The 26,758-nt window shown below is 37.7% G+C and overlaps 2 protein-coding genes across 2 annotated transcripts; both read right to left on the bottom strand.

The window, feature by feature from the left end:
- egf (epidermal growth factor) lies at window positions 1–14,352 on the bottom strand. Its single transcript, XM_062426211.1, has 22 exons — window positions 14,164–14,352; window positions 13,739–13,920; window positions 12,910–13,137; window positions 12,595–12,797; window positions 12,351–12,464; window positions 11,745–11,867; window positions 9,378–9,500; window positions 8,284–8,409; window positions 7,926–8,062; window positions 7,400–7,548; window positions 7,052–7,156; window positions 6,335–6,558; window positions 5,868–6,035; window positions 5,385–5,534; window positions 5,120–5,287; window positions 4,903–5,019; window positions 4,482–4,604; window positions 3,814–3,979; window positions 2,625–2,789; window positions 716–818; window positions 353–449; window positions 1–203 (listed from the first exon to the last, which is right to left on the bottom strand). Exons 1-22 carry the CDS (start codon window positions 14,314–14,316, stop codon window positions 1–3), a joined length of 3,327 nt encoding a protein of 1,108 aa, XP_062282195.1. The 5' UTR covers window positions 14,317–14,352.
- Window positions 14,353–20,994: 6,642 nt separating this feature from the next.
- Window positions 20,995–26,469, bottom strand: lrit3a (info leucine-rich repeat, immunoglobulin-like and transmembrane domains 3a). Its single transcript, XM_062425613.1, has 4 exons — window positions 26,354–26,469; window positions 24,368–24,831; window positions 22,233–22,538; window positions 20,995–22,064 (listed from the first exon to the last, which is right to left on the bottom strand). The coding sequence occupies exons 1-4, from the start codon at window positions 26,467–26,469 to the stop codon at window positions 20,995–20,997; spliced, it is 1,956 nt and encodes a 651-aa protein (XP_062281597.1).
- Window positions 26,470–26,758: the final 289 nt, after the last annotated feature.

Raw genomic sequence — 26,758 nt, 5'->3', positions numbered from 1 at the left:
CTAGGACGCAGGAGACTCTGCTCTGGGAGTCTGAGGAAGTGGTGCTGGCTTGAAGGTCGTACAGGAATACGGGCTTGACAGTTGATTTGTGTGATGGACGCTGTGTTGTGTGGTCTCCATGGCAACAGCTGACACCATGGAACACTCATACCCTTGGTTGTGTTTGGATAATGTTCCTGTCTCTTCAGTCATCGGGTTGTCACCTGACAAAAAAAACACCATCATTTAGCAGCTGTTTGAAAAATCTGAAAGCATTTTAGTATACTTGCAGCTTTGTATTAGTTTAAGGTAGAACAAGAGGATAAAGTCAAGTATGGGTGCAAAGATGGATGTTTGTGTTAGCTTAAGGTACCTGTCTCTGAAGAGCAGGATGGACAGACAGCTCTTCTGGGACAGCCCATTGCAGGAAAGACTTTTCCTTCCACGCCATTTTCTACCACCATGTAGAACTGCAGATTTACACAATAATTCAAACATTTTATTAGCTCTTACTACATGAGATTCCACATATTTATGCCTTCCTCTCCTTTAGAACAGCTAAGTTTAGTTGGTTTTAACCTCTCTGACGTTGCACTGACAAGTACAGTGTGGTTCACAGACCACAGGGTGCTCCACTGTGATTCAAAGTGTGACTAGTTTGTCTAGTTTCCATCATACATGCATCTTTAAGACAGGAAGTAATCCAGTGCACCACAGCATGGTAATGATGGCTTACCCGAGGCACGCTGGTTGTGGTGGTCTCTGACATGCTCTCATCTGTCACACTGGTCTCACTCATATTATCCACTGAAGGCTGCTTGCGGAATAGTCGTCTAGTTCTGCCAAAAAGGGTAAAGTAAACCGACACACAGATTATTTGAATTATGTTATATATCCCAAGGGTCCTTAGTCTCACTCAATGCATAATTTAATGTGTAAATATTCGAGAACCCACATGGCATTTACACAGTTACCAAGTAACAGAGGTGGTGCCCTCAAATAGTAAAATTATACGTTCAAATTCAACATGAAAATTACATTTGCTTGATATGACCTTTTGACAGTGTAACCCTGCACCTCTACCTGCATACAACCAGTGTAAAAGCACATTCAATAACAAAAAACCTTGTATACTGTGTTCTGACCATTGCAGACGTGACACACTATGTTTATTCAACTAATAAAATCTAAACTGTTTCCAGTTTTAGCTTTCAGTATGCCTAGCCCAAAAGGCTGTATGTATGTGCATGTGCACTTTTACTGTATTTGCTTGCTTATTTGAGCCTAAAAAGTCAGAGCATGTAAAATAATTTTAATTGTTTCCGTGTGTGTGTGTGTGTGTTGCAGAGAAAACTGAACCACCAGATTCAAAACATACAAACAAACAACCCCCCCCCCCAATAAAAACCCAAAACAAAACTGCACAAGTTCACTCGCACTGAAGTGCAGAAGGCAATTTGAGGCAGAGCTATTGGCGACCATGTAGCGTTTCCACTGGGGTCATACCTCACTGGCTCCATTTTGTAGCTGAGAATTGACCTATTTTTATGTGTAATTGCTGTAGAACAAGCTAAACCAAGCATGTAATTGAAAGCGTGCCACTTCCACAGGGGAACCAAGACTGCTGTGCAAACGTTGGGATGTAGCAGGCTGATGGGCGGGGTGTGCTTTGTGAGTCAAAAGAGTAGAGAATACCAACAGCCTTGTCCATAAGCCAGCAAAACAACCGTAAAACAAATCAGCTACTTAGAGACAACTCAGGTGGAAATAAAAGGGGAGGGGGGGGTCCCAGTATGTAGTTTATGTATGCTGCTCACTCAGCTAACCAGGGTTGCATGCTGCCATTCGTTCCACATGTGATCTGCTCACCAGCTCCCTGCTGTCATGCTGAGACACCTACATTACACGGCTCATGCCACCCTGGGTTTGATAGACACCTCTAAATGCTGTCAGCTCACTCATTGTTGGAGCAGCCCCCCCTATGGCTATCTGTGCTGCCCCCATGCTCCCAATGTTCAGAAGGTTGAACAGAGCACCTCTATGTGTTATTACTATAATACACACATGAGCACACACATATGGAAATGCATGTCGAGATATATATATATATATATATATATATATATATATATATATATATATATATATATATAACAGAGTGTCATCTACCTATTTTTTCAACCATCCAATAGGGTGGAAAAGCTTTTGGAAATCCTCTTGGACCATAATTGTTACTAACATAACCTTTGATAAATATTTACAGGTACTATTTCATTATGAGTCAAATATTTTAGCCTATTTCATTAATGTTCCTAAATGTAGATTATACATTTACACTTGCAAAGTAAATATAACTTTACCCTTCACTGAAAATGGAAGATTATATTATTTTTCTTGTTCATGTATAAATCTTTTTCTTTCTTTCTTGCCTGCTTGCTTACTTACTTCAAGTCTTGTCAATTCTGTCATAGTATTTTTCCCTTTTTCTTACTTACTACTCTGACTCATCTCAAATTATTTTTTTCTTTCACTGTTTCTCTGTCTTGTCTTTTCCCCTTTCTTTCCCTTTTCTCTTCATCATCTCTTTCCTTCATTGTAACATTGCAGCTTTATATACCCTTCCCTCTCCTTTTCCCCTCTCTCACCCATAGCAGTACGTGACACAGGCAGCAATGGAGAGCAGGGAGATGAGGACCACCATGCACACCGCAATGACCACGTTTCTCCTCTTCTCCTCCTCAGCCTGCTGAAGCTCCCACCACTCCAGGTCACTGAACTGACAACGCTCTCCCACGTAGCCTGATACACAGCTGCAACAGAACATGATAAAATAACATGTTTTATTTATTAAACACAATCAAATCTGTGGAAATATTTTTTTGTCATCTGAGCTAAAGTAAGCTCAACTGTGATGATTTAGTTTAACCTGATAATCATTTCATTGAAATAGTTTACATTCATTTTGTGCCATTTTTAAAAATGCCTTTTATATTTTCCTCTGCAGGTATGCATGGTGGAAAGAAAACAGTACAATTACTTCATGGTCAATTTCTGTTGTTGACCAAGTAAGTGCACACTGGACTAAGAAGTAATTCATCTTAGTAATACACTGCATAAATATAACACAATTAAAAACTATTTAAAAACACATTTAGAATAATTAATAATAAATAATACCCTTTTAATGCATTTAAAACAGGGGTGCTGTTAGAAGCTGTTTAATTGCACTGATCAGAGTTTATGAATAATGAGTCATGAGCAAACAGACAAAAAATACAATTAATTTGCTAGAATGATAAACTATAAAATGGCTTTAAATATGATTACAAAACCATTACAAAGTTTGGTATAATGGTATTGTTCAAGATGACATTAACAAAATGTAACTGTTCACATGAATTTGAAGTATAGGCTTTTTATTTTTAGGTAGTGTCAGTTTGCATTTCTACTTAAATATGGGAAGCTCCATTGTCCAGTGTCTACAGTTCATTTAGTTATGTAATCTTTGGCTAAACCTGACTTGAACATCCAAGTTTTAATCCTCTTCCCATTATCACTTTTTCATATAGGGAAAGGCTTTCGTGGAGCATTAGTGACACCTACTGTTTGAAAACTGTCATAAACTAAATGAGAGCCGTGGAAAATGCTATTTGAAAAGGTAAAATACTACCTAGAGATCACGTTAATATTTCTATAAATTAAGTATAAAGAATAAACAGTGTTGGGTTAAAGCCTGCAAGCATCTTTTATTTGCAGCTCCCTTGAACACAAGATATCAGTAAACTGTTACGGTTGGAGGTCACAGCTCAAACTAGAGGTTAAATGATTATTTACTTGCAGGCGTAGGACTCCATTTCAGGAAAGTAGAAGCAGATGCCCTCGTACAAACAGTAAGACTCATGGGAGGAGGGGCAACTCTCCACTGAATTACTGTTTCGGTGCCCGTTGACATCAGTCGGCCTACTGGTCACCGTTATCCAAGATGGTGTCGTCTCCAGCTCTTGAAAGAAAATATTTGGAATATAATTGCATTAAAATGGACAAATATAGGATGGGGCACTCTTTTATTGTAGTCTGCTATTTGGAACACTACTCTTGTAAACATGAGTTGCACCATTACTACTACTGCGCAGTTGTATTTATATAGCCCTTGTCATTACAAGTAAGCTCAATATGCTTTACATTGAAAAATAACATATGAAAATATAGTAATAGACATGAGTACATAGGTACCATAAGCAATATAAATGTAAGAATATAAGCATGATTTAAATGCAGAAACTTAATTAATATAGCATACACCCAGCATACATTAAAAATACCATACCAGAATAAAAAAAACAAACAAACATCATAAGTTACTGCACTTCCATGACGTCCAATAGCAGTAAAAATACAGTTATGCTAGTTTCTGTGTCAAACAAAGTGTTATTATAATAATATTATAATTGTTATAACTACGGTATAGAAAAGTGTCTTAGCTGTAAATAATCTAGACACACCTTGACATGTCCGTCCATTGCCTTGGTATCCAACTTGGCACTTACAGAGATACTTCCCCTCTGTGTTTTGGCATTCTGCTTTTTTGTTGCAGTTGTGTGTTCCCAATTTACATTCATCAATATCTAAAACAAAAGGAAAAGAAAATATCATGTAACCATGTTAAAATATTACATAACATAATTTTTTTTAATGTATAAACCTTGTGTTCCCAGTAAAATGACTGAAAAAACCAGGCCTGCACTTCTCTGGTACATTAGGGAAACTATGATTTTATCCATCATCTTAGTTTATATACCATGTTGTGTTTATCTGTATAGTAGCAGTCATAACTTAACACATAAACTGGGCCGGAACCAAAAATAATAAAAATTGAATACCCAGGTTTTTATTACTTAATAGTAGAGGAGTATAAATACTCACCGACACACAACTGTCCATCCCCTGTGAAACCCTCTAGACATAAACAGGTTTGGCTTCCAGCAGTCAGATGACACTGCGCATTTATGTCACAGCGGAGTGAGTAACACTCAGTCTGGTCTGACAGATAAGTGGATATATGGAAACATAACATTTAGTTAGATTAAGGTCTGGAGTGGAAAGAACCACCAATCACTTGCTTTTAAGGGTACACTGTTACCTGAAATCATCTTGTCTGTGAAGAGTGTTCGGTCACTGTCTACATCAGAGTCAAAATCAGTTCCCCCTTTATCAGCTGACAGCGTGGTTGTGGTCAGGGGTGTGCTGTCATCATTGAATGTTTTGCTTTTGAGAGATGTTAAATCGGCAGACTCAGTGTCTCCAGATTCTAGAGAATAAACACAGTTGAGCGTTTGTCACTTTTACTGCTTAAAAGTTTTAAAGCTTCCGAGTGTCTGCACAATAAGGAAGGCATAAAAAATAACCTGCTGGTCCATCTGAGGCATTGGCTGGCGAGCAACCTTTTCTGTCAGCTGACAAGATGAAAGGTGACAGACAGGAACAGTGGGCAAATCCCAGCCTGCTTTCACACACCTGGGCACAACCTCCATTTTGATGAAGGCAAACATCTGCCCCTGAAAATCAGATAATGACAAGAAGCTCATCAATATTTAGGTTTAAAGACATTTTTATTGGCCATCTAAAACTAATGCAAATTGTTGACATTAGTTTTGTACATTTTACATGAACACTGACACATTATTGTAGAGAAAATTGTCAAAAGGGAAAGTATAATCATCACAACTTTCAACTATACATTTTCTGTTCTTTTATATTATTGTTTGCGCCAGATGTAACACTTATACTGTAGCATTTGTAATTGTGCTGTTTCCTGTCACAAAAAGCATGACAAATTACAAAACAAACCTCAACAAAAGAAAATGTATAAACATAATCTCTGTCATAACCTGGTTTAGCAAGGGGATGGACCACCACAATGGATGATGGGTGGACCAGGTTGCCATGGATACGTTGCAGTTTTTTCCCAGTCCTCTTGTGTACGCTCCTCAGCTGTTGGTGCTCCCTGTCAGAGATCCATAGCCTGTCCTCAAATACGGCAAGGTCAAAAGGTCGGCCTGGACCAATCGGAACAGAGGATAGAGGAAAAGAAGCCCAGAGTTGACTTGGTGGTACTTTACCAGGTAAGAGCTATATCTGTTCGTTCAGCTGTTAACTTGGTGACTACTGTGAAGGCAGGAACACTGGTTAATTAGCTTAGTCAGAGAGTGTTCATTCATCTTGAGCCAAAGATCAGGTGGCTCATGAGATTAATGCTCACATAAATTATCTAGGATTACGATACTATAATGGGATTTTTTTGCCTGTACAGTGCACCTATACATGTTTGCATGTGTATGCTCCATACAAGCCTCACCTACTTGGTTCTCTAATAGGGCCCGTCGGTCTGAGCCATCCAGGGCTGCAGTCTCTACCAGGCCCCTCCTCTGGTCGCACCAGAACAGACGATCCTCTGTGAAATCGATGGTCAGGCCACTGGGTGACACAAGGTTGGTGTTTGCAATGACGAAACGGTCTTTGCCTTCCAAAGAGGCACTTTCCACTACAGGCTGGGCACCTATATCGGTCCAAAACAACTTCCTCAAGAAGTTAAAAAAGAGGGGGGAAAACGTTTTGAGTAAATGAGCGTATAGACATTAGCTTTATGAATCCCAGAGACTGCTAGTACGCACATTATCACAAATACATCAATTCAGCCAAATATTTTGAACTTTAGTTTGTTTTAAATCATAGTGAATCCAGCTTTTCCAAGATACCAAATACTCCATGCTAACAACATGTTAGCATGTACAACATGCCCTGGATTTAATTTGACAATTGTGAGTAAATGTAAATATAAGGGTGGTATTGTGTGAAAACTGCACAACATAAGACAATACATACAGCCTAAATCACAAAGGAAATATTTTTGGTAATTAAATATTTTCTGCTGGCTAGCTTAGATGTTAGATCAGTGTACTACACACATGTTACTGATGTCATATTAAATATTTTCTGGGTTGTGAAATTTACACAGTTGCAGTTAGTTTTTAGTTTTCATCTCTTAAACAAACAGCCATATTGCCATACTCACTTTGCCAGAGGATGAACTGCGACCCCTGTTGGTTTTTCAAGCCCTTTGCTTACAATTGTTTGTCTGCTCAGTCCACCCAAAGTGCTGCAATCAACAGTTGACTGCCTGGTAGACACAATTATACCAAGGTGTTAAATATAAGCAAAAAATGTAACCATACAAATGATTTTTTTATGTTGCTTAAATATTCAACTTTACTTATTTACAGGTTAGGAAAAACAAACGGCTCAAAACCTTTTTTTTCCCTTTCTAAATTGTGTTTTATAAGAACTTGTTTTGTAACTTAAATTATTGGTTTTGGAATCCAAAGCTTGTTTAAAATCATCAGCATTTTGTCTGCATGCACACCTTTTATCAGTCCAGTACATCTTGCGGTGAATCCAGTCAATTGCCAGCCCCTCTGGAGAGTCCAGACCCTCAGAGACAACAACATCTCTGGATCCACCGTTCAAGTCAACCCGTTCAATTGTCTTTTGGGTTGTACAAGCAAAGTACACCTTCAAAATGTGAACAAAAATACATGAAGAAGCACATTAATTGCATAAAATGGACAATTAGTAAAACTTTAAGATAAATATCCGAGCATGAGAAACTATTAAATACTGAAATAAGATCTGAATATCTGGAATAAGGTCTTTTTTTTCTCAAAAAACATTGGTGAACCAATAGGGTATCAGTTACAGTATATGTCCACTAGGTGTCACTGTATATCTGTACCACAACATGAATCTGGGCTACTTGAATCCTGTTACTCCATAGGTGTCGCAAGACCTTAGGTGAAGTGCAGTGCATCAGCACATACTACTACACTCCTACTACTGATTCAGTCCAAAAATCAGTGTTAAAATTCCAGGAAAATATTTTCTTTCCTTACATTGTTCCGGACAGGATCGTAGTCCAAAGCTATGATTGCTCCTCTGGGCTCTTCCACAAGGGTTTGGTCCCCAGTGCCATTGGGGTTAATTCTTCGTACATCCACTAGATTGGCAATGAGAAGATACGGTGGTGGTCCTGGAAAAATAAAAATGTAGTTTTTAATGAATAAATGTACTGCTGTAAATGTACAGTAAACCACTGTTAATTTGCATGTAATGTTGTATTTTTTTAAACTTATTTACAGGATGTCTTTGTGGCAGCATAATACAGACTGTGAGATTTAAAGAGATAAGAAGTGTGTTTATCTGTGTGGGCTTATCCATCCTGGCTGTCTGCTTTGCCATAGTATGACTCACCAGCAGCAGTGCAGTGCTTGCCATCTTGGTGGAGCTGGTAGCCGGGTAGACAACTACACTGCCACCTACTAGGGGTGACTGTAGTACAGAGCTGACTGCAACCACCTCTGTCTGCAGACAAGCAACCTGCAACAACCCAAAAATGCACAAATAAGCTCCTGATCTTTACAAAGAGGCTCCATTTTTTACCTAGACTCTACTCCATACAGTATAATGAAAACATATTTTAAGCTAGCAGCATTTTAAAGAATCCAAATCCTCAAATTAAAATGTAAAATAAATCAGTCAGTCTTGATAGATGATGTATTACACTAACATTCTCCATCAGTTTTATGATCTGATATCTGCTGAGTAGCAATGCAAAGCCACCTGGTTAGTGCACTGCTGTGCTGACGGCATTTGGTCTGTCTGACCCCAGTTTGACCACTTTAATCCAACTCTTAGTTACAAGATACTTAAGGCCCAAACACACTGAAAGTGATAAGTGACATGCCTCATTTGACTTATGTCAGTTAATGCTCCCTGCAGGCATCAGATTTGAATTGACAATACCACAGAACCAGCACCTGTAGTTCTTTGTATTTATTGCTGCATTAGTTGGATGTTGTGAATGAATGAAAAGGAGATATGCAGAGGAGGAAAATTAAACTAAGAGCTTCTTTTTTCACAGTGAATCATCTGTTGAGTGTTTGATGTTCATTTACTTGTGCTTTTGAATGTAACCAGTTAGAAAATAATGTTTTATTTCTCTCATTCCCCAGCTGTCAAAGCAGTTTGACACACCTTATACTGCTTTTGGTGTGCGTTTGTCCAATAAAAAACAATAGTTGTCTACTGTATCAGCTGTCCACAACTCATCAACATTACTTAAAATCTGACACAGCTCATGATGTTGCAGTAAATCAGCCTGTCATCATTCAGTTGCTTCTTTTATTACACTATATTCATATTTCTTGAATTTGTAGTGTGTAAGAAAATTAAATACCTGTATATGGGGAGATAACAATGCGCTACACATGAAACCTATGCAGGAAATAATACTTTCTACACAGGTGTACACTAGTGTTTTAGTGTAGCGGGATGATAGAATGTACCAGAACAGGTTTGTCCATCCTCCTTTAGCACAGAGCCCTCAGGACAAACACAGACAGCACTCTCTCCTGTCGCCAGGCATCCATAGCCACATTTGGTTGTATTGCGTTCACATGGTATGGTCTCTAAGGGTGGAAAGAAAATTGTAACTGTAATTTTGCATGTAAGGATGATGATGAATTCTGATCAATTAAAGCTAAGTTTATGGTAAAGAAATCAATGTTATTTTTGGGCCCAGCAAGTTGTAGATTCTAGCAAAGCCAGAGGGGCAACACGCCTCTGAGTCTCTGCTCTGGTAAAATTCCTTTATGAAGTCCGCTCTGACTCTATCAAAGCAGGTGAAAGTATGATGGCAATGCAGTCAAAAGACCCACACAGTAAGGGTGATGTAATGTTAGCTCACAGGGGAATGGTATGTCCTGTACCAGTGAATATGGGCTGGGTATACTGACGCATGCCATACAGATATTAATCTGATGTGAAATAGCTACGGTACCTGTTGCTTTACCTTTTGACTGTTAACTTCATCCTAGTGGTTGATGATAAAATTAGTACTTCAGGGATTTAGAAAGCTTTTTGCACAGCTAACTGTACTACAGTAATTAAATATTACAGTGTGTGCTTGAATATACAGTACAAACTGTACTATGTATGATTTAAAATAATGAAAGACAACATGAAAAATAAACAATACCTATATGAATCATGGATAAAATGTCAAATTTTTAAAATGCATTTTTAATCTTTTTTTATTCCTTTTTATTGGAATGAAAACAAATGATGTAATTGGCCACACCATATCCTCCTCCACATCAATCTCTATGGAGTGTCTAGTGTCTAGTCTGCTGCTTGGCTGCATGTTTGTTTCCTTCTGGACCTTGGCAAAGGTTGTCTGCTAAACAGCTTAGACAGACAAAGCTGCTGACCAGATATGTTCTCTATTCCAAATGTCACCTCGACATCTAATCTCATTGTGTCTGTGAAGCCTTACTATTCCCTGGGCCTCATAGCTGTGAGATTAGAAGAGAAGAGATTAGGATGTGTCCATAATGTGTTTAATGTGTTATGAAGTCAACCATTGTGTAGACATTACACTAGGTGTCAAAGGCAAAAATAATAACTAGAAATAAATTAAAAAAAAAAAAAAAATCCTTGAAAAAGTAAATTGTTGTTACAAATGTGTGTAACAAAAGCAATGTTTTCCATACATTTCCTCATGACTGCAATGTATATTGTGCCAAAATATTAGATTGTCTCGGGTATCTGTCATGAAAAAGAATCAATTGTTGTACTGGCAGACAACAGACTTGCATTGTGACAGACAGGAATGACCATAAACAGCCTGAAGTAGAAAAACTATAAGAGATGACTGGATTAGAAAAAAATTATCAAACAACAACATATGTTTTATTATAACTACTGGTGGTCAGTATTTAAAACTGATACTGAACTTTAGAAACTGATGAGTATCTCTAATTTCACTTTTTTTTTTTGCTTCAATGGTTATGTTGATGCAGTTGACTGGCTACTGTCTGATTTTCATTGGAGATTAGCAACCCAATATATTGGTCTAATTCTAAAAAGGCAGAAATGACTAAAAAAACAAACTTTTCATAAACGTTAATATGACTTGTTTTCCATCTATCTCCAGTCTCAGTACTCCTAGACCTTTAGGAGCGTAACAAAGTGACAGTGTTTTGACCCAAGTAACCTAACACACAATTGGCAGCCCATATATTGTGTAGTCTGTCTAGTCGTCTGTGACCCAGGCTTTTTATTGACTCTGTAGGGTCAAAGTAGTGTCTGGCGGTACAAATGCCACCTTTCATAGCACAACAAAAAGAGGAGCAGATCCAAAACCAGAGCTACAATGTACTGACTAAAACAAAGTGCAAGTGTTGCCACTTTTTGAATCAAATGTGACATGTTCTTTCATGTGCAACTCACAACTTTACTGGCCAAGGTTTGTGCATAGCTGAGACAAGAATGTATCATAAATACTCTGCATGTTTGGAGAAACTGGTTACTCTTTTAAAAGTGTATTACTTTTTTCCCTTAAGTTTATTATGTAGTCCTGCTTTACACTGCACTTATCACAGTTCTACATAAATAATTATTCTGCCACACATGAATTTACATGAATTTGAACTTTTCTGATGAATCAAGAAGGCTGCACCAAGTGGTTTTTGCAATCTTTATAACAGCTGAAGATCTGTAAAATATTTGATTTGTCACAAGTCATAATAATCTTCTGGCGTTAATTTACTCTATTGATAGCAAGCTTAATCTACACCTTATTCTCTCTTTGCCATGCATTAGAAATGTGTTATATGATCTACATAGACACTAAAAATATTCTTCCACTCTACCTTGGCAAGTCTTCCTGTCTGGTAGGAGGGCATATCCTTTAGGGCAGGTACAGAAATATGATCCTGGGATGTTTTCACAGCCAAGAGAGCAGCCATGGTTCCAGTGGGCACATTCATTGACATCTATGGCATACAGAAACAACATATTGTAATAGTCTCATTATTTCCTTTAGTAGATGCTTTCATTTAAATGCCATTCCCTGATACGGCTCAATCAAAAACAAAGGTAGAAAAACGTAACAGTAACGATGTACAACAGTAAAAACATCACAGTAATCTAAGTCATGAATGCTAATATCAATAATGTTAAAAGACAATGCAGGTGTGAATAGGTATTTGTCTAGTGTCATTTATTTAGGGCAGTAATGGCTGAGGGGATGAAGGACATTATTATTGCCTATATAGAAATCTGTTACTTATGCCAACTTTGGTAATGAGCAGTTAACACTGTGTTGCACTCCTAGAGATCACATCAATTAAGTAATGCAGTCAATATTGTGAAGTCTATCCTTTTTTTCGTCAGTTTATTTTAAACAAACTGAACAAAAAATAGTTTCCTGCAAATATAAATGTTTAATGCACTGATTTGTTGGCATAGGTACTAACCTTCACAATGAGTGCCTTGCTTATTGAGAGCAAAGCCTTCACTGCACTGGCAAACCCCTTGTTCAGCTAGACTCGAACACACATTGACACATTTGCCACTCTGTTTGTCACAACCTGTTTGAAAAGGTTATCAATGGTAAATCAGTTATTACATAAAATATATACAATAAATGTAAATACAAGAAATGTATTGAAAAAAAGAACTACAGAGAAATTTAAACGTGAAATTAAGTTTAGCTCTAACCTGTGAATGGTGATAGTGAGTCTGCCATTGGCTGGTTGAGGGGATGTACCACCTTGATATCAATTGGGGGTTTTGCCATTTGTTTTGTGTTGACATTGAGTGGCTCTCCCCCAGTGTACTTGTTTATTTGTTTTATTGCATGAGATGCAACATCAGTGTAATATACGTGCTCCATAAAAACTGATATTCCCAGTGAATAAGACCTGAAAAAAAGAGACAAAAATAATAGTACATTTGAAATAAAAATCATAATGACATAATATTGGCAGCTTTGACACTCTGAAAGGTTTAATAACTTATCATAATAGAACTTACTGAAGTGGCTGATCTATGATGTGCATGAGGCTCCCATTGTAATCACAAGATGCAATGGCACTTTCTCCTTGCAGACCTAACTGAATCCAGAAGAGTCGTTTGTCCTCCCGGTCAATCGACAGCGCTTTCAGTTGCTCTACCATCTTTATTAGTGTAGTTTTCATCTGTCCTGTCACATCAAACCGCTGGATACTTGGAGTCATCCCACCACAGAGCCAAAACAGCAACCTGCAAAATATTTGTTTTGAACCAGGACCTCTGTATGTTTTCTAAAATGATTTGTGTATTTGTCTACAAAACTGTACCATTTAAGTTAAATGCCCCTATTGATATCCCAGTTGCAACACTTTCCCATATTAATTCTTATAAGGCCTCTCCTTGTGTCATATATATGGTCTTAGGACTTTTTTATCATGGATACATATTCCAAAATGTTAGTATAAATCCTTTACAGCCACTTGTCACATTTACATATCTACCTGTCGGTTCACTGGATGGAAATATAATAAAACAGTAGGCAATACATAGCCTGGTAAAACAACTAGCTCTGTCTTTGACCTGAGAGACTGGTGGTATGTGAGAGTCTGTCTGTCATTTGGCACCTGTGTGCCAGCCATGCTTGATGGAGTGAGATGAAGCATTTATAGTAACACACAAACAGCTTACCCCAATTCTGAACAGTTTTAGGAGCTGTATGGGAATAATTTTCTCTATTTTAGGTCATCTGTTCATTCATCAAATGCATCATCATTTGATCACTATCTTCCCTAACCCCTCTATAAAAAATAAAGCAGCACCATTGGAAACATAAGTAAGAAGAATTGATCACCTTTCACTGGGGTCAATCGCTATAGAACTTGGCTGAGACAAGTGTCTTAAAAGCGTCCTTTCATTTTTCCCATTTGTATCCATTCTCTTGATTTTTCCCTTTTCTCTGCTTGTCCAATATACACTGTTCCAGATCCAATCCACTGCAAGGCCTGATATATGTTTGTCAGATGAGTACAGTTTCTGGAAAATAAATACAAATTGTGTTAAATAAAAGCACAGACTAAATTATATTTCCTAAAATATATAACCACTGTAGTTATTCAAATCTAAAGAAGTATAAACTAATAAGTTAATTTCTTTTTTGGAAGGATCTTTGAGAATCCTGTGAATTTGTTTATTCTGTTCCTCATCTATAATAAGATGATTCAATTGATAAAAACTCCAAAAAGGTCTCCTGCAAATTTGGAGCAGTTACATAATCACCTGTCTGTGCACTCTTCTCACTGATGCTTTGTAGATGATCCCAGTATTTTTGTCAGCCCAGTAAACTCTCTCCTCTCTGAAATGAAAATCAAGCAGGATAGAACTTCCCACCCCAGCCACAAGCCTTCTCTGGTTCTTCCCATCAAGGTCCATCCGATGAATGGCTTTACCATGGCCGAATATCAGGAAGGGCTGTGAAACTTCACAAAATAAAAAACCCATGTCACATGTATTTATTTAAGGCTCTAAAACATACATTACAAAGTCCTAATATGTGTGTCAGAGTAAGAACCAAATGACTTCATCCTCAACAATATTAGAATATAGTGGGATTTGGTTTTAAAATGGCAATAAGGCCTTCACAGTTTTTCATTAAGTTTAAAATAATGTGCGCCTTTTTAAAAATATCCATAACTGTGTGTTGGTCTATGATCTCTACAGCTAGTGTTTCTATCTCTTATAAAGATTCAACATAACTATTCACTGTGACTGAGTTACAGTGCTTACAGTGGACCCTCACTCCAGGTGTAGTTTGACCAAGATTGGTCAAGAGATCACATGCAAGATCAGTCAGTATTAGTAAAACTCATTGAATCTAGTCTGTATTGTATTAGCATTTTTTCAACAATAGATTTACTGACTGCCTTACAAGGGCATGATTTATTTATTTAGATATTAATTTGAATCATGTAGCAGTGCTGAGCCAGACTGGTGCATAGCTGGTGCTTTCGGATGCATTTTGCTCTCCTATATGCATGTTGTTAGTTTAATCCCACAGCACAGACATGTAACTATGGCAACATTTAACATTTCCATAGCTTTGTCTCCCCTCTTTGTGTCACACTCTAGTGGCCATTACATTTGTCAAATTATCTGATAAAAAGACTATTCACGGCTGTAATTGGGTGAAGGTTAATGTAGCCACAGCTGCTTCTGGATAAGGGATCATCCCTTAGCAACAAATGGCTCGTGCACTATCGTTTGACTCTGAAAATACTTGTTCTGAATAAAGTTTGTGTTGTCTTCTCCCAGGTTTCTGCTTTAGCATACAAAAAGTAAGGATACTAAAGTTTGGAATCTGAGGAGCAGAACTATATATAATAATAATTTGATATAATGAGCGTATGTTTATTCCAACGCACCTGTTGTTGGAAACATTTAATTTCATTTTTCAATAAATGTAGTTTGCACTAGGAATCAGTGAACTTGGACAAACTGGACAGTGATGTCAAAACAAATCTGTGTTTACTCTCTAAATGTGTATTGAAAAAGGGTGCTTGGTCTGTCATGGTAATGTGTCATGTGCAACCATGGATACTCCGCTAAACTGTGTGGAATGAAGAAAACAATGACCAACACCAAGACAAACAACATAATGAAATGTCTGGCCTGAGATCCCCAAGATGGCCATTGGCGAGTTCACAGGGTGGTCAACATGGTGCTTGACCTATTTAACTCAATTTATTGGACGTTATTGGGAAAATAAGTTTTTCAAAACAACATGTCTTATTTTACACTGTGGAAAACTTTGTGTGGGCAGTTTGAACATTTTGAATGCAATCCTATTGTCCATCAAACAACCAGCTGCTTGAGTATTTGAGTTGGATGAATTGTTTAGCTCTGAATGTGCAACACTGCATATTGATGGTTAAGGTTGGGTGATATAAATCATATAAGTCATATACATTTTTTTCTAGTAAGAAATTAAGGTTTGTTTATACCAAGATTGTATTTACAATTTACAACCTTTACAGTTTTGATATATGTGGTCATAAATGGCTGTTGCAGGCATTGTTGTAAATGATACAGTACAGTATAAGGCCATTGATTTGTTATCTCATCCTTGGTGTGTTTGTCAGTGTAGATGACCTTGACCTTTAATCTCTCTGAGGAAGACAGAATAATCTTATCTCTCCATGGGTGTTGGAAAGAAATCACATTATTTCAATTCATCATAAGAATTATGAGACAAAAGCCATTTCTACAAGGGAGATAACCCGTTGGACATGAGAGATCACCATCTGTAAGCTTCAAATGGTGCCACTGTGGCAACCCGCAAAAAACTTGGGCTCAGCCTGAGATACACCCACTCAAGCACAGTCCACTTTTCTGTATCTTTGGTAAAGTGCATGGCATTCTCTGCTAAGGTCTAGTTCAATTTGCAACAAATGGAATGACTTACTTCTACCTGATTGCAGTTTTTTTGTTTTTTTTCTGAATGCCAGCCAAGAGCAGAAGTGTAGTTGCAGCAGGCAAAATGGTACCAACTGAGCAAATGACTGATATTAAAAATAGTGTTAATATTTTGTCATGTTAACAGTATGACATTGAAATAAAAACACATACAAACTAGGTTCTCAAGTTTAGATAACATCATGCATTATTTATCGCACACATTTATCACAATTTTTTCCAAATGTTTATAAAATAGGATGTTACTTTAAGCAGACACTTTTTGATATATAGTAAGTATTTGGAGATTTATTACTGCATGTGTAATACTATCTGTGGTCTGATGTCTTAATTACTGTGCAGTGAAGACATCTGCAAGTGAATGCAAAATAATATGTAATCATGTATTGAGTCATCTACATTTCATAATGTGTAGGTTATTTTATTAAAATGACTGTTGCCCTGTGAATATGTCATATTACTTTACAATATCATCAGAAATGCAACCTATGCCCAGAATACCTCCTATATGTTCATAACCCTTTCCTGTTTGATTATATTAGGATTGGCATCCAAACCACTTTTATTTGCCAAGCACAATTAATGTACAAGGAATTGAAATTGTCTGTGTGACTTCTGACATAAATGTTTTAAAGCAATTATACTTATTATCCTCTTATACAGGACCAGTAGTCTGCAGTACTTACAACATGACTTCTGTCAGTACTTGATCTTGACATGATAGGTGTATTATCAACTCACCGGCACAGGTGCTGTTTCTCCCTGCTCGAGATAGGCGTTCATCCCAGCATGCTGCACTGAGGGCCAAGGCTCCACTGTTTTGCACCGTAAAATAGATCAGTGCTGCTGTAATCGTTGCAACCAACATAATCCTGTGCTCCGTCCTTTCCGTGGGAGCTGCACTTGCTCACTTCTTCGTACGCATTCCCACTAACAGTGCTGGCATACAAGAATTCCTTCAAAGTAAATAAGTACTTATGAACTGTTGGCATCTTTGTCCAAGACTCAAGCCTAGAAAGACAGTGGAGCTATCACGGCTGAGAAAGATGCAAAAACCCAATGTTAAGATGGAGAACTCAGAATGAAGAGGGTAACACTGCCAGACCAGTGTCCAACCTAAAAAAAGAAAAAAAAAATACTGTGTGTGGGATCCTGCTCACTCCCTACTTTGGCCCCCAGGCTGCCAGTCTGTTTTGGAAGCAAAGATTGAAATTCCTGACACCCCCTTGGTAAATTTTGCACATGCTAGTCCAGCATTGGAGCAGAATCTTCTTTAAGATGCAGTCAGTGTCTCAAGCAGAATGTGGAATATGCAAGACATGAGGCTGGTCTGAAGAAAGGTCCCACACAATAACAACATCTTACCCTCACTCCACCCCCTGACCCATGCCCTTTCTCGATGTGGATGGATCTGTGTGTTTAAGAGATAGATTTTGTGTCTGAGAGAGATGGGGGGAATGGCCATTGCATTTAAAGGTATGACACCACACAAAACTAATCAAACATATTTATTATTTTTTATTTTGTGCCTAAACTGACCTTAGGTACTTTTAATTTTTTTACAATTTCTTTTTTTTTTTTTTTTAACTATAACACCATTCATAAATAAAATGCACATACAGTACAAGTATAATTTACACATGCCACACACACAATAGGCACTCTGTTTTGTTTCCTGTTTGTATGAATGAGAAGCCATTGTGTCACACTGTCTCCTGTAGAAGTTAATCTGGCTCCCTGAGGGAATCAGTAGAATGAGTAATTTATAGAGAACGGAGGAGTAGTGCAGCAGATTATCCCTAAACAGTTTGTCCTCTTTTTACCCCAGAGAACAACTAACAAATGGCAGGAACCAAAACCTCTATTCATACCCTCCATGACTAGGATATTGTCAGCAACAGCATCACCAGTAACCTTGTAGAGGAGCAGTAGAAGATTTACATGGCTGAGAAAGTTGCCTTGTCTCCAGACTAATGTTAGCAGTCTGAGGGACACTGACCTTTTCCCACGATTTTCCCTCTGGCAGATAACAATGAAAATGGTAATGTCTATAATTTCTTCAGGTGACTAGCGCACTGAATGACAGTCACACATGGGTCTGAATCATTGCATATCTAGGATATATGTGGAAATGCCAGTCATGTTAAATGCTAAGTCACGTCATTGCTTTTGCAAGATTCCAGCTCTTAATTCCAGCTGGGTGACTCACTTCAGACAATTAGAATGAAACTTATTTGTGTAACTTTTGATCATCACTCATGGAAAAATCGTCACTCATACTAACATTGCATATATAAATATATACTTTTTTTCATTACATACTCCCTAAAATCTGTAATGTATTTATTACAGTACATCAATGTCAAATTGCAGTGACAAAACACTTAACACTTGATAGAACTTGAAATATAGTGACCAGGTTTTTCAGGTCACGTGGAAAGTATTTACTGTACTGATTAATCAAGTTACTTTGGTGTTGTACTTGGCCTTTGTCATAAAGGGCTATGTATATCTTTATTATTCCACACTAACCATTAGTTTGAAATAAATCCACTTTGTTAGGATTTTTATGATTATAACACAATATTCTGTTATATCATCTGTGGTTCCACAACAACATTACAACACTCTTTGAGGGATATCTTTTTCTAGCCTTGTTTCAGTCACTGCTTGCATGTGGCCAATTCTCCACTGGACTGCCATAATGGCACTCATAATAGGTGCCAGGAGATTTGTGATGCAACTGCAAAGCCTCTAGAGAAGAGAAGTATGCTACTTCCAGTTGTTGTGTCAGGATTTGCTCTCATGGACCACATCCTAGTAGCGTTATTGAAGACCATATCTGCTTATGTCATTGTTTGGTCTGTTTTACTTATTCCTCTCTTTCCTCTGACCCACTTGCCTCAGTGAGCTATACATCCTACCTCTCAATCCATCCATCTTTCTCTCTGTCTATCCATTCATAGTTTATCTATCATTAACAGCCAACCCCATCCTTGTCTACCATCCATTCAGTCTGTTTGTTAAAACAACCTGGCTGTTGCCATGATAACAGCACAGCTGGCATTAGAGATTACTTAGTGTGGCAGACTCATACAGCTGGTGGCTTGGAAGTATCCATGGGAACTGTTTTCCAGGTCCACACATCATCTTATCAGGATTTACAGCAATGCCTGTTCAGATGTTTAGAATGCATGGCAATTGTGAACCATTGATTGTCAGGATGAACATGACTGCTCTTGTTTATACCTGAGTGAGCACACCTGATATGTATATGTACATTTCACTTATCCCCTATATTTATAAATTACACTAATCATACTTGTACCATTGGGAGATCATCTTTAGTTTGCTCATACACTGTCCTGTTTGATTCATAATAGATGGCTTGCTCATTTTAAAATAATTTTCTTGCCTCCAAGAACCAGTATCACACACACAGACATACACTCCAAGACAGTATATGATGAGGATAGCATGATGATGAAGTACACTGGGCATTGTAATACAAGGATGTAGATTTAGTGTCACCAGCCAAAGCCTAGAAAGGACACATAAGCTGTTACTAATAGAAAACTCTGAGAAATTATTCATATGATGTAAGACAAAATTCAAAACAACATGGATTATTTATATACAATTTTACTGTGCCAGAGAGGGAGGTGTTTCCTCTAAGTCAATTTCTGGCATCGAAATGGGTATTTATTTATGTCATATGATTGCTGGTCCATAGTTGCAGCAGAAAAGTGAAATGGGTTGTATTGGCAATCTATTAAATATACAAATTAAAACACCTAAAACAATTACACAGGTATACTTGTTTACAATGTTGAAAAGTTGTATTTTTAAGACCTTTTTACTATATACTTGGCACAACAAGTACGCATAACAAATAGAATTCAACAGTTCAGTTTAATACAAAGAAATGTATGTTTATAACAACTTCATTTATAGACAAATATATACATATAATCATAGAAACTGGCAATATTTCAGAGGAGTCACATATTCTATCAAACACATTGACAGTACTTTCTGGTCCGGTAAGGCAACAATCAGCTTGATGCTTGAAGCAACAATGATGTTGTTTATGTGATGGAAAGTGGTAATCGGTCTTCTTTTGCTCCACCACATGGTATTCATATCTGACACTTAAACTTTGGCATTGAATATAACATAAAACTCCACACACAGTTAACTGACAGGCTTTTTGTATTACTTTTTGTACTATTTACTAATATGAGTCCAACAATGGTGTTGGGCTGTAGTAACACGCATTCAAAGGTCTTCAAATATAAGGCTCCAAAATAAATAAGGTCATGAATGAAAATATTGCAGTCATTGACATATTCGTTCTTTTGAACACCCAAACAACCCCTGGGAATGTTTTGTGTTAACTATGATTTCCTAAATCATTGTATTAATCTTTATAAAATGTTGATGGAAATGGATAATATATGTGTTAAACCATTACATCACAGCAAATCATTGCATTTTAGGTGTGAGAATTGAGAATGTATTTATAAAGATTTATACATGATTTCATAATTAGTAGTTTATGAGTATCATAAAAAGGCATACGAGTATTTCATATAAAGGGCTACTAGCATGGTGATTGGTCACCATGGACTCCTGGCATCAGCAGAGATACTCAGAACGGGAACTGTTGTCACTCTTATAGGTCATCTGGGAGTCAATGCTTGACCTGGAGCACAAGAGCATTCGCTCTGAGTCATGGGTTGGTCTCCTGGCCCAAAGCTCAGTTGGGTGAGAGTTCAAGGTCCTTTGTTTCATTGAAATTGTCTCAAACTTGACATAGCTCTCTTTTTCAAGCTCCTCTTCATCCAAAGCTGTGTTGCTCCCCTTGCAGTAGAGAGCGATAATCTTATAAATCAACAGGGCAATAAGAGGCAAAACCAAAGCACAGGCAATGGCACTTATGATCATGAAAAACTGGTTCTGCCCAACATCCTCAACATTATCCAGTGTGTAGAAGTCAGTGCAAGGATCTTTACCTGCCGTACTACCCTTAGCTATGAGGCAAACTGAGTACCTCATCCCAGACGATAGTCCCTCTAGCAGCATTTTGCCACTACCAGCATTAGTCTCCACTGTCATTTTGCTGTCATCCTCATCATAAGGTGAATATACGACTGTGAGTGGGGATTCATTTGGTACCCCATCTGCTGTCCAGAGCAACACTGCAGTGTCAGATGTTTCTTCTACAATCTTTAGGTCTTTGACAGACTTTGAGACATCATTTTTCTTGCTTTTTTCATCTGCTGCAAGCTTTCTCCCATTACCTCCTTGTTGGATCTTTGAAGGTTTGAAGGAACCTCTCTGTAGACCGTTGCTGGGAGTAGTTTTCGGCCTCTTGGGGATAGGAGATAGTGTTGATGTTGATGTTGATGTTGATGTTGATGTTGATGTTGATGTTCTTGGAAGGACCGTGGATGTGACAGGTTTATTGGAAATGTCTGTTAGGGGAGTAAATGTAGTGCCTTGGCTGGTTTGTCCAGTTGCAGTGCTAGGCTTCAGTGGTGGGATGGTGGTACTTATGGTACCACCAGCAATCATGATGGAAATGGTAGCTTCAGCACTGCCAGCAAAATTCTTAGCTTTGCAACTGTAGTTCCCAGCGTCCTTGTACGATATTCCATGCAAACTCATGATGGACCATCTGATGCCATCCCCAGGCGACTCCTGGACTAGAGAGTGAAGCAAGAAGACTAAAGTAAATATTGATCAAGTCTCACAAACTTCCTTTGCATGTTTTCAAATGGAATATGATCCTGTGGCACCATCACCATAATGGTTCCTACATATCAGGCAATAAAAATCTACACATTTCCTAGAACACTCAAAAGTCTGCATACCTGTGTTGTTGACAGGTGAGCCATCTGTCTTAGCCCAGTAGAGATTTGGTGTTGGGTATCCTGTGGTATCACATCGCAGGAGAACATTACTGCCCAAAGGAGATGTGATCTTGGTTGCAGAAGTCATAACTGTCGGCTTTACACAATTCTCAAGTTCAGCACGCTGAAAAGGGACACCAGCCAAATTCTCTGGTCCACTGCAGGTCAGGAATAGGTCCATCATAACCACTGGTGTGTTAGTCATTTTGGATATCTCTATCAGTTTAGCGATTTTACAGTCACAGAACCAGGGATTATCTTGGAGGCCTGTGGATGAAAAAATTAGACTTAAGAATTACGATTATTGCTATCTATTTTTATTGTTTTGCTGATCATAATGGGATGGCTGTGAGTTTTAGCCACAGTAGCAATGGCAGTGTGGCAGTGAAGACATAACAAAGCTCAGAGGGTAAAATGGAAAGCAAATATGTACAATGTGTCAGTATAACTTTTAACATATATTGTTTACTCTTAAATAGGTTAATCACCATTACAAATATTAGGTCATATTATTTAGCATGGGAGTTCACAAGATCTTTCAACTTATTTTGAATTTTGCTCAGAAAATACATTTAATTTTAGATGCGATGACAATGAAATTCAAAGGCTGTGGATGTGAACGTGTAATATACTCCCTTACAATTAGCTGTAAACACCGGCTGCACACAATAGGTAAGCACATGTACCTGTGCATTTTAAAGCCCTCTAACCAGATTAGTTTGTCTTAACAGTGGCAAAGCACTTAAGCTGGCTCTGGCCTTCTTCCTACTTGAGGCAACACAGTATTTTCCACTAGCTTTTATGTTAGTATTTAACATTAAAATATCTCTAACAACTTTAGAAAATCATCAGGATGATCACTGCAGTGTCACATACTTATAGGGAGTAAAAGGGGGGTGGGGTGGGGGTGGGCGGGTGGGGTCTGATTACAAACTGAAAGTAAAGTTGCTAGTTAAATTCTGTTAAATGTTTGAAAATGCATACAAAATGCATGTATTTGTAACTTTGTTATATTTTTTGTATTTTTACTTTAGTTTATGACAACATTTGACAAAGACATATGAGCTGGAAATTATTTAACTTTTGTATAGTTATTTAAATATATAAAAGAGTGAAAGTGACAGTACTTATTGCATAAAAATGACATGAAATGTTTTAGTATACACTGAAAAAGCTGTTGTCTGTTTGTGCATGTACTTTGTTTCCCCTTCAGTTTAATCCTGTTTCTCCTTCAGGTGAAGCATAGCACACTGCCAGCCTCTTTCAACACGGATAAGCTAGCTTGCGCTCATACAGCCTATTAATACTATCTCTCCCACTGTCCATTCAAATCATATACAGTGAGCACATGTTAAATTGCATGTAAGTGAAAAATACATGCAGCAATACATATTACTGTAATAAAAATATAACAGGAAAGGACATGTTTTTAAAAATACTAAACATAAAGATTTAATTAGAACATTTTAACTGTTTTCATGTTGGGAGTATTATGAAATAGGCTATAAGTAATTGACTGCTGCGTACAGTATTTATTATTTCTGACATCTAACATGTTTTTCAGAAGTACCATGAATAAGACAAGTAAAGCTGTAATGCCGGTATTGCTGGAAATACTATAATGCTGTATCTTAGAGTTATGGGTGTTGTACAATGTAAATGAAACAACCAACAATAGGGGTATTACAAAATGTGATTGATCTTTGAAAAACATTACAGGTTAATTATATGTTTTCTATTCTGTAAGTGCACTATATTGAATATGCACATGAAATATAGTACAGTTGCATTTACAGATCTGTTCCTCTGAACTTCACCCTACCTTATATTGCCAAGAAGCAGTGTATTCAATATTCATCAATCAATTACAGTAAATTAACCAAGTTCAGTGAACTTCAACTCTGCCTACTTAGAATAAGCTAATTTGACTGTCTCCTGGCAGTCACCACCAAGGCAGGTTTTAGTGAAAACAAGTTTGGCTAGATTAACAGGTGGTGGAATGAGGTTCTTGATGTAATTATGAACAACCCCAAATGTGTCTTGGGCTGGTCCTAATATCCTGTAAAACAGAGACCGATTCAATACTTTCTCCTTACCTAATACAACTTTGGAGCCATTTGTAGAGACTGGTGCTCCATTGAATGGGGGCCATATATCCATGAGATCAGAGGGCAGGGTGGCTAATTTGTTGCTGGATAGATCCAAATAGGTGATGTTGAGAAGGTAAGGGATAGCCTCGGTGGGAACGTTGGTGATTCTGTTGTTGTGTAGATCCAACGTCCTCAGCATGGGTGTCTCTTTAAGAGACTCCCAAGGGAACATGGAGATCATATTTCCATCCAACCTCAACTCATGGAGCACTTTGAGGTTGTAGAAACCTGCAGAATCCACTGATGATATGGAATTGTAAGTAATCCACAAGTATCGTAGCTCCGCCAAATAGTAAAAGGCTTCTGTTGGGATTCGCCGTACAACAGTTTTCTCAATACGAAGTTTTACTGTGTCCACAGGGACGTTGACAGGAATACCAGACATGTCCGGGTCATTGCAGAGTACAGATCTGAGGATGAAATATAAAGTGTTTGAACTCATTTTATGGCAATATCACAACACTGTTTTACAAAGGGTAACTGTAACTCTTCAAGCCATTTTCCATTGAGAGCAGATTTTTCCATTATAATTTTAAAGAATAAGTTTAAATTATAGCATATATCAATCAATTCACTCAACAAATAATAACTATCAGTCCATCCTTACATCACTTCATCCCTCCCTCCATCCATCCATCCATCCATCCATCCATCGAGAGTCTGTTGTGAAGTGGGATGCTTTTTCTGACATGCCTGTAGTCTATCTGGATGGCACTACCCAGATGGGAAGGTCAGAGCTAATCACTATCACCATCATTATAAATAGTGAGTAATCATGTGGATCAATTTCTCCTTCTGGTAGTTGAATATTTGGAGTTACTTAGTCATGAATGAAGATTATATAGAAGAGAACCTTTTTAAATGAAAAGCTTCCAATACAATTATTTAATTAGCATTATTTGATTACAAGACCTTTAGCCATGACTTTTAGCTTGTTGTAAAAACTGTTCCAATGGTAACAATACTCCTGTATTTGAACATGTATCCCTATGCCTAGTATATAATCTTGAAAAGTACCATTACTCACAGTTTCCTTTACCTTGTTTTACAATGGACATTTCAGATCACAAATCAAGCTTCTCCCTCTTGTTTAACATGATTGTGAATATTCTCCAATACAAACTTTTCCAGCCAAGGGAATTTGAATATATAATTCGTTTGTATGCTGCAGTGTCTTCTCTCTTTAGCGTTTGACTTGTAAACGTGGTGGACCCATTATCATTTCTCTCTCTTTCAAACTTGACTACATACAGCTAGAGATTACACAGAACAGTACTCACGCTTATTATGCAGATTCCAATTAGGTCTTTCTCAGGGATTACCAGATTGGTACTGTGCCAGGGAACATACATTATGTCTATACAGGTCAGTAAAACCTGTGTAAATGGCACTGTGGTGGATTGTTATAAATTTGCGCTTATTTTCAACGCACTTGTAAAACATGGAGACACAAAATTGAATGTTTTGTTTGCCTTTATATTAATCATTCCTCCCCATTTCTACATTTAATGACATGTATGCCAATTTTTGTTCATCCAAATTGGGTTGTACTGAAGTTTTTTACACACGCTGATGCAGGTCAGATGGCTGGAAAATGTTTTGAACTTTATGTAAACATAACTTAAGTGCAACACCTTTCCCTTGAATTAACACGTATCACGCGTCAGAGCGCTGTGATAACACCTAACTGTAGTGCTCATTCAGGTAATTAACCCTATGAAAATATGCACAACTTGTTTAAAAACAAACAAACAGAAAAAAGCACAAGTATTTCATGAACTTAGTTCCCAACTACACAGAGGTGAATATGCACTTGGATGTTTTTATCATCATACCATACGTTTTCATAAATGTCATGAAATTTCATTTACCACATTGACAAAAGATGTCAAGAGTGTGTGAATGAGTGAGTGCAATAAAAGTACAATTTACCTGGTTCCCGTTCCATCGGTACGTCCATGGAAGACACAGGTGCATTGGGATGGACAGAAGGGATGAGCCATACTTAGGCAACATAGTAATACATGCACATAGAGAAGTCGATGCATGATTTCACCGAACACACCCAAAGTTCTCACATGGAGGAGAGATCAGGAAAAAGACATCCGGAATCATTGAGCGCTTGAAGAATTCTTCCCAAAAACAAATGGAGAATAATGAAAAGAGCCTCAAAGTCCATAAGAGGCAACAGTGTGCAGGCTGAGGATCTAATTACAGTACAGATGACCTGTGTGGGGGAGGGGGGGGTGGGGGATTAGCAGAGGATTTCTTTAGTTTGACAGGGTCACGCAAGCTAGGCAACAGGAAAGGACCAGTCATTTGGACCTAGTGTTAATC

This window comes from Scomber scombrus, chromosome 9, assembly GCF_963691925.1.
Source record: "Scomber scombrus chromosome 9, fScoSco1.1, whole genome shotgun sequence".
Lineage (NCBI taxonomy): Eukaryota > Metazoa > Chordata > Actinopteri > Scombriformes > Scombridae > Scomber > Scomber scombrus.
The sequence above is the reverse complement of the archived record's forward strand: the minus strand, read 5'-3'. Positions and strand labels throughout refer to the sequence as shown.